This window comes from Haemorhous mexicanus, chromosome 16 (assembly GCF_027477595.1).
Source record: "Haemorhous mexicanus isolate bHaeMex1 chromosome 16, bHaeMex1.pri, whole genome shotgun sequence".
NCBI classification, from domain to species: domain Eukaryota; kingdom Metazoa; phylum Chordata; class Aves; order Passeriformes; family Fringillidae; genus Haemorhous; species Haemorhous mexicanus.
The window spans coordinates 11,909,299-11,927,860 of NC_082356.1; the positions used below are offsets into that span (position 1 = coordinate 11,909,299).

General features: G+C 50.0%; 1 protein-coding gene across 1 annotated transcript in view; it reads right to left on the bottom strand.

Moving 5' to 3' along the window:
* Positions 1-18,562, bottom strand: part of LOC132334955 (zinc finger protein 850-like) — a 300,730-nt gene that overhangs the window by 120,650 nt on the left and 161,518 nt on the right. The window contains exons 3-4 of the mRNA XM_059861079.1: positions 8,782-9,446; positions 5,242-5,246 (exon numbers count right to left, since the gene is read on the bottom strand). Of these exons, the coding sequence (XP_059717062.1) occupies positions 5,242-5,246; positions 8,782-9,446 (670 nt within the window). The remainder of the gene's footprint in view (positions 1-5,241; positions 5,247-8,781; positions 9,447-18,562) is intronic.

The following is an 18,562-nucleotide window of genomic DNA, read 5'->3' on the forward strand; positions in this document are numbered from 1 at the left end:
CTTGGCCCATTGATCCAGTCTGTCCAAGTCTCACTGCAGAGCCTTCCCGTCCTCCAGCAGATCCACACTCCCACCCAACTGGGCATCTGCAAATTTACTGAGGGTGCTCTCAATCTCCATCTCCAGATCATCAATAAAAAAGTTAACCAGGCAATAAAGAAGTTAACCAGGACCAGCCCCAAAACTGAGCCCTGGAAAACACATTTCAATGCAGCTCAGTTTGCATACTCTGCAGTTGGAGGCTGCAATGCCCCCACAACAGAAAGAGCTGCCATCCCTTGGCATTGGCCACACACACAAGTGCAGGAAAAAAGCCTTTTACTCGGTGAATATGGCTGACAGAACTGAGCTTTCAGGCACACACTCCCTTTCCCTAATGACCCTGAACTCAAGAAAAGGTATTTCACCTTCCAGCTCTTTGCACCATTGCATCCTCAGACCATCAGAGCTCCACCAGCCTCTCTCATCCTTTTGCGCCTTCTCCCCACTCAAGCTGAGGAGCAGATAAGAAAAAATGCAGTTCTGCTGCCAAGGAGGTGAGCCAATTTACAAATGCAACTTACCCTACCAAAAACAGCTACTGCCTTTTTCTTTCAGAGGTGAGCCATCAGAAGTAATGAAATTGTGTTGCATTTTAAACCAAAGTGGAAAAGAAACGAAAGCACTCACAGAGGATTTGGCAGAGCCAAGAGATGCCAATGTGGCTTATCCTGTTGGCTGCTCAGTTATTGCAGCCCTTTGCTACTTTACCATTTGTCTTGTTTGGAGATTGTGCTCAGATAATTCAGTGATGGGTACAAGAGAAATCTAAAAAATCATAGCTGATTGCAAAATAATACAGCCTAGGAAAATTTAAATAGATGGTGAAGTATTTACATCAGGGTGATGACAGTTACCACACACAGAACAAAAGAAGCGCTTTTAATAAAACTTTAATTACATCCTTGTTCCTCAAGCCTTACTATCCATTTGTTTGGCTGATGTAGTATTATGTAAAAATCCTGTTCAATATCTTGTATTGTTTATACTTTCCAACACTTCTGATGTGTTTTCTAAAAGCTGTTAGTATTTTTTATTTTGAAAAAAAAAAATCTATTATTTTGGTAGCAACATTGCAGTTCTGTGTTTCCTTTTGGTACTCAGCTGAAAAAAATAAAGAAAAAAAAAGAGCAGAAAAAATTGCAGAGGGGGAAAGTAGATCACAAGGAGCAAAGTTACAGGAGATGAGTACATTACTACTGCCACTGCTTAAGAGCATCTCTCACAAAAAGCAGACTGGCTACACTGTCCCAACTCCATCATTTCAACTCTCCATGATTTGTTCCTTACTTTGCAAAGCTGAGCTGAGCCATTTTTGCCTATTATGAATAACAACTAGTAATACACACTTACAGTTCTCTTGTATTACTGCAACAGCACTAGGTTCCCTTAGAATTTTTTTGGGCAATTGCAGTGCAATCCCTGAATTTAAACCAGATCAAGATATTATTTGTAGCTTATTCTTGAAGGTAATTTGTAGCAAAAGTCAAAAAAATTATTGCAGATGGTCAGTGACTGGACTGTTATGTGTATGGGATGCACAGGATGATTTAAGTGCTGCTCCATTCTGTGTGACTGCAGGCTTTGAAAAGAGTAATCCCACTTGGCATTTGGACTCCATTTGGTCTCAGGAATTATGGATCCAGAGTAACTTGTTAGAAGCTTGTGAAAAAATGTCTCTGAAGTTTACAGCAGAGCTGAAGTGTACAGAAGGATGAGAATTCAATGAATAATTCAATGAATACTAAGAATAAGTTTGAAAAGCATATCCAGTTATCCTACTCTATATGTCCAGTGACTATCCCCTGCTACAGTACAGTGCACAATGTCACCAGGAAAATTGTGAATGTCATCTTTAGACCAATCTATTCACACATTTTATTTTTGATCAGAGTTACTTTCTACAAATTACCAAGCTGTTTTGCCTTTTTGAGGCTCTTGGTTTTTCGTGTGAAGTATTTCCATGTATAATACAGGTGGCTCCTGTGTCTTGGTTTGGAAAGACAGGTGTTTGCTAAGGAAGGCAGGAGCCTTTCTTGAAATGGAAAAATGCAAACCCCTTCCTTCTCAATTGCTAAAAATTTGAAATTAAAGGGGGCTCTCAGGTAACAACATGGGGGCAGGAATAACAGTTCTTTATCAGGGAAGTGTCGGCGATGGAGAGAGACGGGGAGACTGACTCAGGGATCAGAATCTGATTTTATTGTGGGATAAAAGCACTTATATACTATTTTAGGGAGACTAGTATTGTGCACTACAATGATTAGGTTAAAATCATACACAAATTTATATATGAAACAACATCCCTTGCTTGCAGTTGTGGAAGGGGAGCCGGCTGCTGGCCTTGCTGACAGCTTCTGCCAGCCAGACTGGCACGGGCTGAGGCAGGGGCAGCCAGCCTGACAAAAGCATCCATCCGTGTGGATGGGGGGTGCGTTTACGGGAGGAAAGGTGGGGATTTTCCCCACCCTTGGGCAGGTTTAATTCTTTCATTGAGTGGTCAGACCCTCCTCAGGCCTGTGGAATGGTGACAGGCTTTGTGCTTTTTCTTGTTTCCAGGTCTTGTTTTGAATTGACTTCCATGCAATTGTTCTCCGTTTTTCCCAGGAGGATTTCAACTGGTGCCCAGACCAGATGGGGAAGCGCCTGCAGCATCTGTGGAGCACGTCCAGTGGCAGCACTACCCCAGGGGCCACGGTCTGCAGGGACAGCCCCTTCCAGAAGGATGAGGACCTGGTGCAGGATCGGCTCCTCTCCTGGCAGCAGCTCTCCAGAGGTGGGCACCCGGCTCCACAGCTCGGCTGGCAGAAGGGCTCTGGGCAGGCGGCAGCGGGCACACGGGCATCCCGCTCTTGCAGCTGCTGAGGAGTTGCTGTGCCGTGATTAGGCGGAGGAGGTGGAACATGGCCTGCCATGCTGCCCTTCTCTAAAAACAGAGACTAGGACTGGAGGTTTGGGCTCTGAGCACAGCCAGCAGCCTGGCCCGGGCACAGGCCATGGCAGGACAGGGGGACAGGAGCCTGCTGCGACTGACCGTGGCTCTCTGGTTTCTCTCCTCAGGCTGCCAGCACCTCATGCCATGGGAACGGCACCGCTTGGCCTGCCAGGCTCGGGGGGCTGGAGGGCGGCGGGTGTTCATTTGCTGTCAAAGATAAATTATTTTGGGTTTTTTTTTTGTTACCGTCGTCATCGGAGCATTTCTTTCATCCTTTTCCAAGCTTTTGGCCTGTTGTGATAAATGGATATGATTTGTGCTAACAAAATCTGGTGGTTTATACCAGCTGGACTCTATTGTGGTCTATACCATGTTTTATTTCCTGCATAGGTAAAATACCATGTATCAAATTTGATCAAAAAGAGAAATGAGGAAGTGTGAAAACCTGGATTTGTGGGATGTAGAAGATACCAAGATTCAGTCTTTAATAAAAAGCATGAATTAATATTATCCAAAGAGAAGATGGGGGAAATTGTGATAAATGGATGTGGTTTGTGCTAACAAAATTGTAATTATATCAATATTTTGGGAAGAAAATTGGAAAGGTATATGTGATTCATAGTATGAAGCAGATGGGTTTCTTTGTAGATGATACATGTGGGAAACAGGATACAGGAGATTGGAATTGGCCTTGATGAACAAAAGTTAGGAAGACTCCCAAGTCAGAATTGGCATCAAGACGAAGTTAAGACAACTCCCAGGACAGGATCGGCCATGACATGAATAACATTGGGATAATTCCAGACAGGGAGCATAAAAGAGTGTTCTTTTCTATAAAATAAAAAGGCTTAATTGGAGCATAGTGCTTACTTACATAACACAGGACTTGGGGCACATGCACAGCCTGTCAGGTTATTCAGAGGACAGTGAGGAAGACTGTTGGCCTTCCTCAGAGGAGAGCCCCAGAGAGCCAGAAGCCCCCTTAGCCACAGTGGGAGCATGCGCTGTGAGTGTGGTGATGTTGATTTCAAGAATCAGAAACAGAAGGAGATTTACAGGAAAATATTGATGAATATGTATTAGCCCACAGTACATAAGTTGTGTTTGGATCCTTTTGCCTTTTGCATGTGAGGCAGGGTGGGAAGCCCTCTCTGTACCCTGAGCAGTTTTGGTTATGCTTTATCCAAACCACTGCCAAATTTCTTTTTGTAACTACTGGATTCTATTTGATTGTATTGTTTTATCTCAGTTAAAACTGCTGCTAAATTTTAAGTTTGTGGTTTATTGAATTAGACATATGGGACCCCATATATAACATGAAGAATATGACTTAATAGTTTACAAAACCAAAATGAATATCATTCAGCTAAATTAACAAGGAATAGGAAAGCATTTGAGACTTAATCACAAAGGATAAACTAACAGAAATGATGATACTTGATTAAATGAATACGTTTTAACCTAATGAGTTAATAGCTCAGTCTCCTCTGGCTTTTGATCTCCTCCTCAGAAGGGGAGCAGTTCTTTGATCTCCTCTTCATGAGGGGCACAGTCTTTAGGGTTTGGTCTCAGCTGATGATGACTGCCAAAAAGCCCCCTTAAATCCCCCCCAAAACCCCTAAACCCCCCCCACCAAACCTCCCCCCAACCCCCTCAGGATGAATTTTTCATTCATTTCAGGTAATTTTGGATGGATTTGGGGGATTTTGGTACTTTGTGGATGCTGAAGTGGGCATAGGATTCAAATCCACTCTAAATGCCCCCCTAAAATCCCTCCAAATCTACCCCAAACCCCCTCAGGATGGATTTGGAGGTAATTTTTGGTGAATTTCAGGTAATTTTGGGTCAATTCTGGGTGGATTTGGGGTGGTTTTGGTACCTCCTGGACACAAAATTTGGTGTAGGATTCAAACCCAGACAAAATCCCCCTAAATCTCAAAACCCCACAAATTTTCCCCCCAACCGCCTGGTTGTTGGGTCGACTTTTTGTGGATTTTGGGTTAATTTGGAGGAAATTTTGGGTGGTTTTAGTACCTTGTGGATGCCCAAGCGGGTGAAGGATTTAAACCCAGCCAAAATCTTCCCAAATCCCCTCAAAACTCCCCTCAAATTTCCCCCAGAGCCCCTCAGGATGGGTTCTGAGGTAATTTTGGGTGGATTTGGGGTAATTTTGGTTCCTTTTGTGAAGTGGCGAGGGCCCCGGGTGCAGGGCTTGGAGCGGGGCTGAGCAGCGGGGCAGGAAGGGGGGGAAGGAGGGAGGTGTGAACCCCCCCTGAGGATCCCCTGATGGGGACACCTCTAAAAAGTTCTGTGCCAGGATTGAGAAACAAATGGGACCTTTGGTTTTTTCAGTCTTCAGGCTGTTGTTCATTTTTCTCTTACCAAAAGTTCAGCACGCCGTCTGCACACCAGACTTAGCGTACAAAGAGAAGGCACCAAAAGTCATAGGACACACAGGTTCAAGGTCTTTTAAAATCATTTTGCCTAATTAACTCTTAGAACACATTTTATTTCTACCTTTCTACCAGTAACTAATTCTTTGTTTACCACTCAGCATCTGCATTGCAGCTCTTTCCAACCAATCACCCTGTGCTCCCAACACAACAGAAAATGGAGGAGATGAAGAACGAGAAGGAGATCAGGCAACGCCCAAAATCCTCTGTCTTGTCTTCTATCCACCCTCATACTAAACACCCAAAGCTCTCAGTTTTTCACCCTGTGATAAACTACACTAATCTCTATTTCACACACTCGTAGATTCCAATTCATCCCAAAGTCTTGGAAGCTTTCTCCATGGACAAAAGTTAAAAGCAGTGATCTCTTGGGGATCAGGACTTCTCAGGACAGGCAGGGAGACATTCCCTGTGCCCTGGGTTCCAACAGCAGGGGGGAAGGGGAGGTTGGGGACAGGAAAAGAAGGACTTGGGCAAGAAAAAAGGGGAACCTTAAACAGCGTGGTAAGCGCCATTTCTAGAGGGAGGGCCCGGGACGGCGCGGCCGTCACCTTCCCGGGTAGGTGTGGATACACAATCCAGGTAAGATTTCCCATGGATCCGTCTGGGAAACATTAGGGAGCTGGAGATGAAGAATCATGAACAACCTCGCAGGTGGTGTTTGTGACAATTGTTTTCCTCATGGATTGTTTACCCCAAGGGGTTTTCTTAATTAGCCAATCATGTGAAATGTAAAATAACCAATCAGGTCCACCGAAATCAGGACTGAGTATAAAAAAATGCGTCTCCTAATAAAGATGATTTTTGGCTTTCTGAAGATGCATGGAGTGTGTCACTCATTTATCCGTGTCATTTCTGACTCAGCAGTGACAGGCAGGGAAGGGGAACATGGAAAGATGGGGGGGAAAGGAGGACACAGGACGGAGAGAAGACAGCAGCGCTCCCGTGTCACCTCTGGACAGATTCTGTCCCTTGTTCTGCCCTCTGGAAAAGAGGGACAGGGTGGCATAGAGTGTTGGGAAGGATGAAAGTTTGACAAGAATCTTTAACAGATATGTGTGCATGACAGAAAGATTTTTTAATGCAGAATCTGAAGAAGGAATAGAAATGAAAGCAAGTTTTGATAAAGAAGAAAAGAAGTGCTGGGCCAGTCTCACTGGGTAACTAAGGCAAAGGGTGTGCTACTTACAAGGGTATTTTATGGCTTAGAGCAAAGGATAAACCCACCTCAAACAAGAAGATGTTTTTACCAACCAAAAAGATTCCACAGGTAAACAAGACTGTCAATATTGCAAATAGAAAAAAGGTCTCAGAATTTTCCATTGCAAGAAAACTGAAAAACAACTTCTAGCTTTAACTGTAAGGTACTAACTTTTAATGACTGGAGAATAGTAATATGAATATGGTAATTACAGGAGTTATGATAGGCTATAGATAAAAGTAAAGGTAAAGATTGGTTCTACTGTATTAAGATGCTCAGCAAAGCAGAGTATTTAATGCACTGTAACCAAAGCTAAACGGTCTCCAGGCTTCTCTGCAGCTGGAGCTGACAGCTGGAGGCACAGGCTCTGTCACCAGACCCTGGACTGCTGTAACATCTTGGATACAATAAACTGCATTTTGGAGAGCTGTCTGGAGCCCCTCATCTCTCATTCAGGCTCTTACAGGAAAGGGACACGGGGCGACGGAGAGATGGCAGCAACCCCGTGTCATGCTGGCAGTTTTCACTCCTTGCTGCACACTTGGGAACAAAAGGGTAAGGAAAGATATGGGCAATGTTATAGATACATCTTCTAATATTGGCTTTTAGCAAATATTAAAATGGATTTTATATCTGCGATGTTAAAGCAACTTTGTTGTAAAGATACAGCTTTTATTCTATGTTGTTAATTAAGCTTCATGAAATAGCTGCTTGTGTTAAACTGCCTGCTAGGATGGGATAATATCCAATGCACACAGGATGAGCACACCTGCACAGATCTGCCAACTATCAGCACTCCCTGTCTGCAGACAGAGTGACCAAGGCCCAAAACCTGGAGGTGATAAAGAGAAGAAGCCAAAACCACAGCCAAGAAACACACATGCTCTGAAAAGGCAGACCCAAGGAGGGGCCATGTAAAATCATTCCTGGAATATGTAAAGTAGTTTATGGATATGCATGAGGGTCAATGAATATGCAACAGGCTGGTGTAAGGGAAAAGGCATTTCAGGGGGATCCCCGAAGGGAACAGGGTGCTCCTGGCTGAGTGCCAAGATGCACCCAGCCATAATAACCTTTGCTCCATGGTCCTGGTCTCCCACTGTCCTTTATTAAACTTTTTACATTTTCACAGGAGAGTGAACATGGTTTTCACATTTAGGAACGGTTTCAGTTTTTTCATTTTTTTAAAGGAGGGAGTTTTGAAGAGCTACAAGTGGCTAATCTGCCTGCAACAAGGACCATTCCACGGGCTCTTGTCACCTTTCCTGACACGACTGTTGCAGCTCATGGAGGGTGAAGCCCTGGAGGCTCCTTAGGGGTGGTTATGGACAATTGCAGGCAGCACCTCGATGCCCTGGATCAGGGGTGCCCCCTCCTGGGAACCCCCACGTTTTCCAGTTTCTGTGAAGCTGCCTGTGAAAAACATGTTCACTCTCCTGTAAATTAATGGCCCATTAACAGCAGATATCTCCTGGAGGGAGGAATGGTTGTGGAAGAGCTAAATTGCCCAATGCACAGAAGATAACTGCCCCACCTCTGACAGATGGCAAACACAACACACACTTATCTTGCAATCCAGGACCTGTCCTCACTGGCTGCCCCCATTCTCCAGAGTTCATGGTGTCCAGGGAGGCTGCAGCTGCCGGTGCTGGGAACAAACGAGACGGGTCCTGGTTTCAGAGAGCTCCAGAATTCATTTCTGACCCCAAAAAACAGGGCAAAGGCAGGGCCATGGGGTTTTTATAGGGTACGCCAGGGGTGGAGTTTGGGTTTGGGCCAGGGGAGGAGTTGTTAGCAACACAAGAAGGATGAGATCAAATTCCTGCCTTTTAGCAACAGGGACACTCCACACAGAATGTGTCCCCAAATCCTAAATTCCTCCTCAAACACCTGAGAAATGGTGGGACTTTAGATATCTTTGATCAATTTCATTTATTTAACCATGTTTATGGTGGTTTTAAGGGATGAAGATGAATCAGAAGAAAATTAAGGCCAAAGAAACAGGAGAAGCAGCCAGGTGTGTTCCCAACATGGATCACAGGGAATGTGGGTGACCAGGGCTGTGCCCAAAGGGGCTCCTCCAGTGGGGGATGGAGCTGGAGCAGCACACGAAGCTCTTCCCGCACTCGGGGCACTCGCAGGGCTTCCCTTACCGGTGCCTCTGTTGGTGTTGGGTCAAGTTAGAGCTCCAGCTGAAGCTCTTCCCACACTGGGGACACTCGTAGGGCCTCTCCCCAGTGTGGATGCGCCGGTGGGTGATGAGGGTGGAGTTGTGCTTGAATCCTTTCCCACAGTAAGGGCACTGGAAGGGCCTCTCCTCTCTGTGAATCTGATAGTGCTGGAGAAGAAGGGAGTTGCTCTGAAATCTCTTCCCACACTTAGAACACTCGTAGGGCCTCTCCCCAGTGTGGATCTTTTGGTGGATGACCAGGTTGGAATGCCGGCTGAAGCTCTTCCCACACTCCCGACACTCGTAGGGCCTCTCCCCGGTGTGGGTTCTCCGGTGACTGATCAGGTTGGAGCTGTGCCTGAAGCTCTTCCCACATTCCTCACACTCGTGGGGCCTCTCCCCAGTGTGGATGCCTCGGTGCGTGACAAGATGGGCATTCTGCCTGAAGCCCTGCCTGCAGTCGGGGCAGCAGAAGGGCCTCTCCTCTGTGTGAGTGTGCTGGTGCTTGAGGAGATTGGAGCTGGTCTGAAACCTCTTCCTGCACTGATCACACTCGTAGGGCCGTTCCCCAGTGTGGGTCCTCTGGTGCCTGATCAGCTCAGAGTTCCACCTGAAGATCTTCCCACACTCCCCACACGTGTGGGGCTTCTCCCCATCATGGAGCTGCTCATGGAGCACCAGCTCTGAGCTCTGGCTCCATCTCTGGCTGCCTTCCCGGCCCAGGCTGGCTCTTTCCCCCTCAGATCCCCGCCATCTGCGTTTGCAGCCCCTCCTCGTGCAGGATCTCCGGGGCTTTTCCTCCCCGTTGGATTCCTGTGCTGTGGAGCTGCTCAAAACGGCCTCTTCCACCAGGTTCTGCCCCGGGGATTTGTCCTCCCTGCTCTCCATGCTCAGCTCCTGCTCTGGAGGAGGAGGGACAAAAACAGGATGGGATTTGCCTCCGTGGCACAGGCAGGGGGAAGGAGATCCCCCCAGGGCTGTCCTGCAGCCGGGGGCCGCGCTGGGCTGGGAAATGGAGCAGGAGAGAGGGGGAAAGGGGCACTGACTTCCTCCTCACCTGCCTCAGTGTCCTGGGGCACCTTCCTCTTCCTCACTGCCTCCCAGGGGCTGCAATGGGAAATCCTGGTTTGGGTAAAACAATGGATGACCACGTGGATTTTGAAGGTCCCTTTGCCCAAGTCCATCTCTACAAGTCACAGGCCACCTGGGCTCCAGAAAAACCTCCCAAACACCAAAATTCAGCCCTGAAAAAGCCTCCAAAGAGTTCCCTGTCCCTGGTCCCTCTGGTGTTCGGGGTTCCCCCCTGTCCCAGCTGCTGGGGGTCACACTTCTCCTCACTGCCCATCCTGCCCAGGCTGCTGGCAGTCCCAGCAATCCCAAAAGCTCCCCCCTCTTTGCCCTCCCCATTTAGGGATGCTGGGGCTGTTTAGGCTCCCGGGCTCCCTTCTCCCCTCATTCCCTGCTCTGGGCTGCAGGGGCTCCAAGGAGTCCCCCCTGCCCCTCTCCAGCTCTTGAGGGTCCCGCCAATGGCAGCGCTCCCCCCTCTCTGGGCTCCCCACTTTGGGCTCCTGGGGGACACAGGGCTCTGCTCCTCCAGGCTGCCTCTGCCGGCAGCCACCAACGGCACCCCCCGATGTCCCCCCAAGGGGCCTTTTCCACTAAGCCTTGGACTTCTTCATTCTCCAAACATCTCCCCAAAAAACCCCACCCAGGGATCCCCCCGGGATATCTGGACCGAGCTCCCGCTCTCCGCCCACCTGCGCGATGGGGGGCGGTTGATGATCCCACAGGTGGGGGCTGCAAATCCAGGCAGGGCTCGAGCACATGGTTCCGTCTGCCCAGCCTTGATCCGCCTTTGCCCCTCCTTTTCCTCCCGCTCCTCCCCTTCCATCCCCGCTCCTTGTCCTCCTCCGCAGTCTTATCTCCACCTCCTTCTCCTCTTCCATCCCTCCCCTTCCATCCCTACTCCTCGCCCTCCCTAACCCCACCTCCTTTCCCTCCTTCGTTCACTGCTCTCTCCGCCTTCATCCCTCCTCTTCCATCTCCCCCACCTCCTCCCCCTCCCTAACCCCACCTCCTTCTCCCCCTCCATCCCTCCCCTTCCCTCCCTCCTCCTCCTCCCCCAGCAGCAGCGACACCCTCGGTGCCCCGTTCCCGCAGAAGGAGCGGGGATGGAGCCGGGACAGGTCGGGATGGGCAGCGCGGGGCTCTCGGCTGCTCCCAGCCGCTGCGGGCGGGGGGAACCCGGCCCGGGCCAAAGGAGAGGCAAACTGGGAAAACTGGGGGCTGCACATCCAAACTGGGCCTTGCTGGGGACCCTGCCTGGGCACTGCCAGCCCTTGGGGCTCCTCTCGGCACCTCCGGGAGGGGGGAACGCACCCAGGGCTGGGAGATCCCAGCAGTGGCAGCGCTGCCAGGGACTGGGCTGGACTGGGATGGTACTGGGAGTGACTGGGGCTGTACTGGGTTTGTATGGACATCATACTGGAATCATACTGGGAGTGACTGGGACTGTACTGGGTTTGTATGGACATCATACTGGGATTGTACTGGGAGTGACTGGGGCTGTACTGGGTTTGTACTGACATCATACTGGGATCATAGTAGGATCATACTGGGACTGTATTGGGTTTGTGCTGACATTATGCTGGGATCATGCTGGGAGTGACTGGGGCTGTACTGGGTTTGTGCTGACATTATACTGGGATCATACTGGGAGTGACTGGGACTGTGCTGGGTTTGTACTGATATAATACTGGGATCATACTGCCAGGGCAGACTGTGATCACACTGATGGAGACTGGGATCACACTGGGAGTGAGCAGGAGCCTGTGGGGAGCAAATGAGACCATGTTGGGGCAAATGGGATGTACTGGGAATAACTGGGATGGTGCTGAGGGTGACTGGGAGCAGCTGTGAGGAACTGGGATCATGCTAGGAGCAACTGGGAGTGACTGGGAGTGACTGGGTGCATGCTGTGGGCATTTGGAAACTGCTGGGCTTATCCTGGGATGAACAGGGATCATGCTGGAGGTGACTGGGATCATACTGGCAGCGAGTGCCACTAAACTGAGGGTGACTGGGAATGCTTGGGAGCAAATGGGATCATACTGGGGATACTGGGAGTGACTGGGAACATGCTGGAGGGAACGAGGGAACTGGGGAACACCGGGAGATACTGGGAGTGACTGGAACAAAAGTGAGGGTGAAAGAGAGCACCTGGAACCATGTGGAGCACAGCTGGTTCATACCAGTGGGCTGGGGGAGTTTGTTGGGAGTTTAGGGCAATTATTGGGGTTTTTGGAGAGAATCACTGAGTTTGGGGGGTGTTGGGGATTTTGGGAGGTTTGTGGATTTTGGTGGGTTTGGACTTTGGGGGATTCTATTGGCCTTGTGGGAGGGGGGTGTTTCGAGATTTATTGAAATCTTCTAAGGTTTTTTGTACTTTTGGGGCTTTTACTATGATTTTGTGAGGGTTTTGTGAGATTCTCTGGAATTCTGAGGGGGTTTATTTGGATTATTGGGGGATTTGGGGGGGGTTTATTGGAATTGTGGAGGCATTTAGTGGGATCCTTTGGAGATTCAGGTTTTTTAAGGAATTTTGTGGAGTTTTTTGTTCGGATTTGGGGAGGTTTTTGTGGGGTTTTTTGGGTGTTGCCAAGATTTCTTTGGGTCTCGGGGTGGATTTTGTGGGACTTTTTATGGTTTTGCAGACATTTTTGCAGGGATTTGTGGGGTTTAATGAGGATTTTGGATTTCAATGGATTTTGTGGGTGTTTATCAGGATTCTAGGGTGTTCTAACAGAACTTTGTGAGAGTTAATTGGGATGTCGTGGGTTTTATAGGGACTTTTGGGGATTTTAAGGAGATTTTGGTGCCTCTCAGCCCTTCCCCACAGCTGGGGATAACTGCAAAGCCCCCCCAAAATTCCACTAAAAACCTCCAAAATCCCCAAAAAATCCCAAAAAAAACCTCTGAACACCCGCAAATCCCACAAAATACCAGCGGAACCCACCGAAATTTAAAAACACTCTCGAAAATTTCAATAAATCCCCCCCAAGAAACCCTCCACAACTCCAATAAAATCCCCCAAAATCCAAAACCCCACAAATCCATAAAACCCCCCCAAATCATGCAACATCCCCCCAAAACCTAATAATTCTCCCCAAAAACCTCCACCAAATCCCCCAAACCCTCCCAAAATCCCCTAAAAAAGCCCCCAAAATCCCCCCAGACTCACTGGGGCCGTCCTGGATCAGGGGGCACCGGCCGGTGGAACAGGAGCCACTTCAGGGGGCCCTCGGAGCTTTTTGGGGAGGGGGCACCATGGGAGACCCCCCCAAAAACCTGAAGGGGGAACCCCTGCTGTGCCCCCTCCCTGAAACCCCCAGACCCCGGTTCAGGGTGAGCCTGAGACCCCCCCGGGACCCCAAATCTCCCCCAGGTCCCCCACAGTCCCCCAAGGTTGGCCCAGGACCACTCCAGACCCAAAACCACTCTTCAAGACCCCCAAAACCTCCCCAGGACCCTCAGACTCCCCCCAGTTTTCCCCAAAATTCACCCCAGACCCACCTGAGACCCCCCCAAATCCATGAGACTGCCCCAAATCCCCCTCAGACCCCTTAATCTCCCAAGACTCCCCCAAATTCCCCCCAGACCCACCTCAGAACCTCCCAGATCCCCTCACAACACCCCAGTTCCTCTCAAAATCCCCTCAGACCCTCCCAATTCCCCTCAGATCTCCCTAAACCCACCTGAGAACGCTCCAGACCCTCTCAAGCTTCCCCCAAAGCTCCCTAAAGCCCCCTCAGACCCACCAAAGCCCCCTCACACGCCTTCGTTCCCCCCAAACCCACCGCACACCCCCCTATTTCCAGTCAATGCCCCCAAAAATCCCCCCTTTCCCCTCAGACCCGCCCCAAACCCCCCCAGTTTCCCCCCCCGACCCCACCTCAGCTTCTCCTCTGCCGCTTTCGCCTCACAATCACCCGCCTCCGCCGCGTGGGTGGGCTCCCAGCCAATAGCGACGCGCCCCAACCCAATTTAACCAATGACCACGCTGCATGTCCCCAAAAAACCAATCACGGCGTGGTTCCTCTCAGTAACGCCCGCCTTCCCTGCGCGGCTCCGGCCAATCAGAGGCGAGCCCTGAGTGGCGCCCCGTTCCCCGCCGCCACCGGGACCCGCCGGGCTGGGGACAGGTGCGGGAGGGTCCTGGGGGGGGATCGGGGGGGCGGGGGAGGGTCCTGGGGGGTCTGGGGGGGCTTTGGGGAGGGGTCCGGGGCTTTGGATGGGGTCTGGGGAGGGTCCTGGGGCATTGTGGGGGGACCTGGGGGTGCGGATGGGTCCTAAGAGGGGTCTCGAGGGGGGACATGGGTGGGTCTGGGGGGGTTTTGGGAAGGGGTCGTAGGAAGGTCTTGGGAGGGTCTGGGGGTGTTGGGATGGTCCTGGGGGAGTTTGGGGAGGGCTCTGGGGGGTCCTGAGGGTGTCCTGGGAGGGTTTTGGAGGTTTTGGGGAGGGGCTTTGGGGGGTCTGGAAGGGTTTGGGGAGAGGTCCTGCGGGGGTCTGGGGAAGGGCTGGGGGAGCCTGAGTTGGGTTTGGGGAGGGGTCTGGAGGGTCCTGGCAGGGTCCTGGGTGGAGTCTTGGGAAGGGTCTGGGGGGGTCTCAGGGGACATCCTGGGCTGGGCCCGATTGGGGTCTGGGGGCTCTCAGGGGGTCCTGGGCCAACCCTGGGGGGCTCTGGGGGGTTTGGGGTTCCTGGAGGGGTCCTGGGCGAGATTTGGGGGTCCCGGGGGGTCCCAGGCCCACCCTGAACCGGGGTCTGGGGGTTTCAGGGGGAGGGGGCACAGCAGGGTGTCCCCCCCTTACCGGTTTTTGGGGGGGGGGGGGGTCTCCCATGGTGCCCCCTCCCCAAAAAGCTCCGAGGGCCCCCTGAAGTGGCTCCTGTTCCACCGGCCGGTGCCCCCTGATCCAGGACGGCCCCAGTGAGTCTGGGGGGATTTTGGGGGGCTTTTTTGGGAGGGTTTTGGGGATTTGGGGGTGGCTTTTTTGGGCTTTGGGGAATTTTATAGGGAGTTTAGCGGGAATTATTGGGGTTTTTGGAGACAATTACTGAGTTTTGGGGGTGGTGTGGATTTGGGGGGTTTTGGAATTTGGGGGATTTTATTTTGGAGACTATTACTGAGTTTTGGGGGTGGTGTGGATTTGGGGGTTTTGTGGGGGGTTGGTTGTTTTGGGGCATTTATTGAAGTTTTTGGGAGTATTTTTTAATTTGAGTGGGTTTCACTGGTATTTTGTGGGATTCTCTGGGGTTTTGGAAGATCTTATTGTAATTTTGGGGGGATTTTCGGGGACCTTGGGTGGTCTGAGGGGGCTTTGGGGTTGTCCCCAGTTGTGGGGAAGGGCTGAGAGGCACTAAAATCTCCTTCAAAGCCCAGAAAATCCCAATAAAACCCACAAAATCCCAATTAAATCTCACAGAATCACATTAGAACACCCTAGAATCCCAATCAAAGTCCACAAAATCTATTGAAATCCCAACAACCCCCCCAAAAATCCCAATTAAACCCCACCAATCCTCCCAAAAATATGCCCAAAACAACAAAAAGTCCTACAAAATCCCCCCAAGACCCAAAGAAATCTTGGCAGCATCCAAAAAAACCCCACAAACCCCCCGCAAATCCCACCAAAGAACAAAAAAAAAATTCCTCAAAATTCCTGGACCTGCAAAGAATCCTAATAATGCTCCCAAAAATCCAATAAAATTCCCCAAATACCCCAATAAAACCCCCGAAATTCTGGACACTGTCACTGTCCTGGTTCAGGGCAAGTTTGGGAGAGAACCCCCCAAAGGGCTCCTCTAGGAAAGCAGATTCAGTCGCCCCTCCCCCAACCGGTCCAGGAGAAAATACCTCCTTGGAGAAAAGTGGAAAAACCTGTTCATTAAACAATAAAACTTAAACAATATTAACCAATGAAACTCTTACTGCTCCAGAAGAGATGACAAACTCACCAAGTCCCCCCTGGGTTGCAGTTCAGCTCACTCAGTCTCTGCTCAGCCCCTCCGGTGCTGGAAATGCCGCGGCCCAGGCCCGGCCCGGTGGCCACAGGTGGAGCTGCCGGTGCTCTGCTGGTGTTCAGTCCAGAGCAGGTGTGAACAGGGCCAAAGAAAAGGGAAAAACCACAGTCTAGAGAACTTCTTTGCCTCACCTAGCTAAACTAACTAAAAGCAAAGGAGAGCTCTGTCCCGCTCTCTATCTGCAGACAACACAGTCCAGGAGCAGGAATGTGGAGGAGTGAGTTGTGTCTGAAAACAAACTGCTGCTGCTTCTCTCTCTCCTTCACTCTCTGGAACAAGTCTTAAAGGTGCAAAACTTATTATTCAGCACAAACAGAACAAGACGACTGGGGATAAAAGCATCATATAGTCAACCTATAACACTGCTGCACTCAGGGAGAACAGAGCAAGTTCTGTGAGGCAAAGTGGTGAGTGGAGAGTGAGGGGAGATGGTCTGTCATTCTGACCTGTTCAGAGTTTCTCTGGGATTTAACCTTTCTCAGGTGGAGGGTCATCACCTTCCAACCTTTCCCTTAAAAAGTGACCAGGTGCTGCTGAGAGCAGATGGATCCACCACAGCCCAGCTCCACATTTGTAGACAAGGACTCACGCTGCTCATTCCACCAACCCAGCAGCATTTTCAGTGTCACAACACCTCTGCCTTTCCCTGTCAATCTTATAACTCTGAGATGCCCTAGGACAGATTTGTACCCTGGACTGAAGTTCCCAGCTTGGACTGAAATCTCAGGGAGACTTCCAGCTGTTCCTATGATGGCATTGGATTGAGGGAGATGCAGCTCCTTCCCTGGCTGCACTGACAGCATTGCTCAGAGCCAGGCACTGGGGACAGCATCACCCTGAGCCAGCTGTGTCCCCTGCCAGAGCCCCCAGGGCCAGGCAGCTGCTCCCAGCCCTGTGCCCTGCAGAGGGAACTGGGCCCGGGGCTGCAGAGCTGCCCCACAGCTCTGCTGCAGCTCTGCCTGCACAGGAGGGGCTGCACGCCTTGGAGCCCCGGCCCTGAGGGCAGAGGTTTGGCTGGGGGCACAGGAGGGAGGGGACTTTTTCAGAGGGAGGGGCTGCACTGGAGGGGATCCTGTGGACATCTCTGATCTCTCCCTGCGACAGCATTTCTGAGTTTGGTTTTCCCTCATTGCCTGATCTTCTGTCTTCCTGGAGATTTTCCTCCTGCAGGTGTTTCCCTGTGCCTGATCTCTCTGTGCCAGCACTCACAGACCCCAAATCTCTGGGCACTCTCCTTGGCTTGACAGAACCCTCCCTGTTTGCAGGGCACTGGCTGGGGCAGGTTCTGTTTGCAGCTTGGAAAAAGGACAGCTCAGACTGAGTCTGATGGCTCCAGCAAATGTGATTCTTGGGCTGTCCATGGGCAGAGTGGCTGCTTTGGCGGGGCTTGACAGCTGGCCTGCAAGCAAAGCTGAGTTAATAGAAGAAATAACACGTGATGATTTTCGGTGTATCCATAGCAAGGAAGAAGACAAGGCCGTCAGCATGGAAACCGATTAGAAAAGATACATGAGAATTTTTGTAAGCTAGACTACGTGCCTAAGTGGATGTGTATACGTGCCTTATTAAATTTCTGTTAAACTTTTGCCAATTATATTGATGCTGATTGCTTTGCACCAATGAATATAATAAGTTATTGTAATGTAGTTAATGACTTAAGATCACGCTTTGCTAAGGGTGGATAAATGGGAGAAGACGCAGAATAAAAACTTTTTTTCTTCCTGGACTTTGGTCACGTGTGTATGTCACGTCCGGCCTAATGGTGACATTTGGTGCTACCCTGACGTGATGGAACTGCCGGGCGAGGGGCAGTGAGCACAGAGCCCAGTGAAGCTGAGAGCAGCGGGGAGCAGCTGCCAGTCCAGACCTGATTCTGACACCTGGAAAAAAGGTGAGCTGCTGGGAACAATGGGAAATAATTTAACAAGTGAAGAACAGATTGTTTTATCTACATGGAAAACTTTCTTAAAAACAAAAGTAGTTAAAACAACGGACTATGCTCTGCATAGTATTTTAATATGGGCAAAGTCTCAAAATTTTAAGACTGATGTAACTACTGCTTTTAGTGTTAGAGCTTGGAAAGAAGTTGGAGAAAAACTCTGGAAGTAATTCAGAATGGGGATAAAGCAGCTGCAGATTTATCTCCTACTTGGAGGTTGCTTTATAACACCTTAAAGGAGTGGAAAGCAGAGCAGGACAAGAAAGACCTGGAGGAGGAACTCGTAGCTGCTGGGGAGCAGCAAAGGGAAGAAGCTCAGCCTGAGTGTTCTGCTGGGATTTTTTCTGCAGAGACTGTTGCCGGGTCTGTTGCTACGGGAAAAGTTGATAAGGCCTCTTCATGTTTGTCTGCAAAAGGCTTCAAATCCACGTACCCCTCCCCCATAGAGCCACTAGCTGAACTTAATGTTAAATCTAACTCTGAGTCCTCGGCAGGGCGGCCGGCCGGCTAAGATGACCTTAAAAAAGAAACAAATTGAGCCATCTGCTCCTTTGCTTGATTCTGACTCTGAACTGCATGAACACATGGAAATATTAACTCTTTCTCCTCCTTTGTTTTCTGATTCTGATAGTGATAATGAGGAAATTACAGGGGTTAAAAGGTCTGACTTAATGCATACTTCTGTTTGCTGTAAAACTGGTAATAGAAATAAGCTTTGTAGAACTGGTAGTAGAAATAACCTTGGTA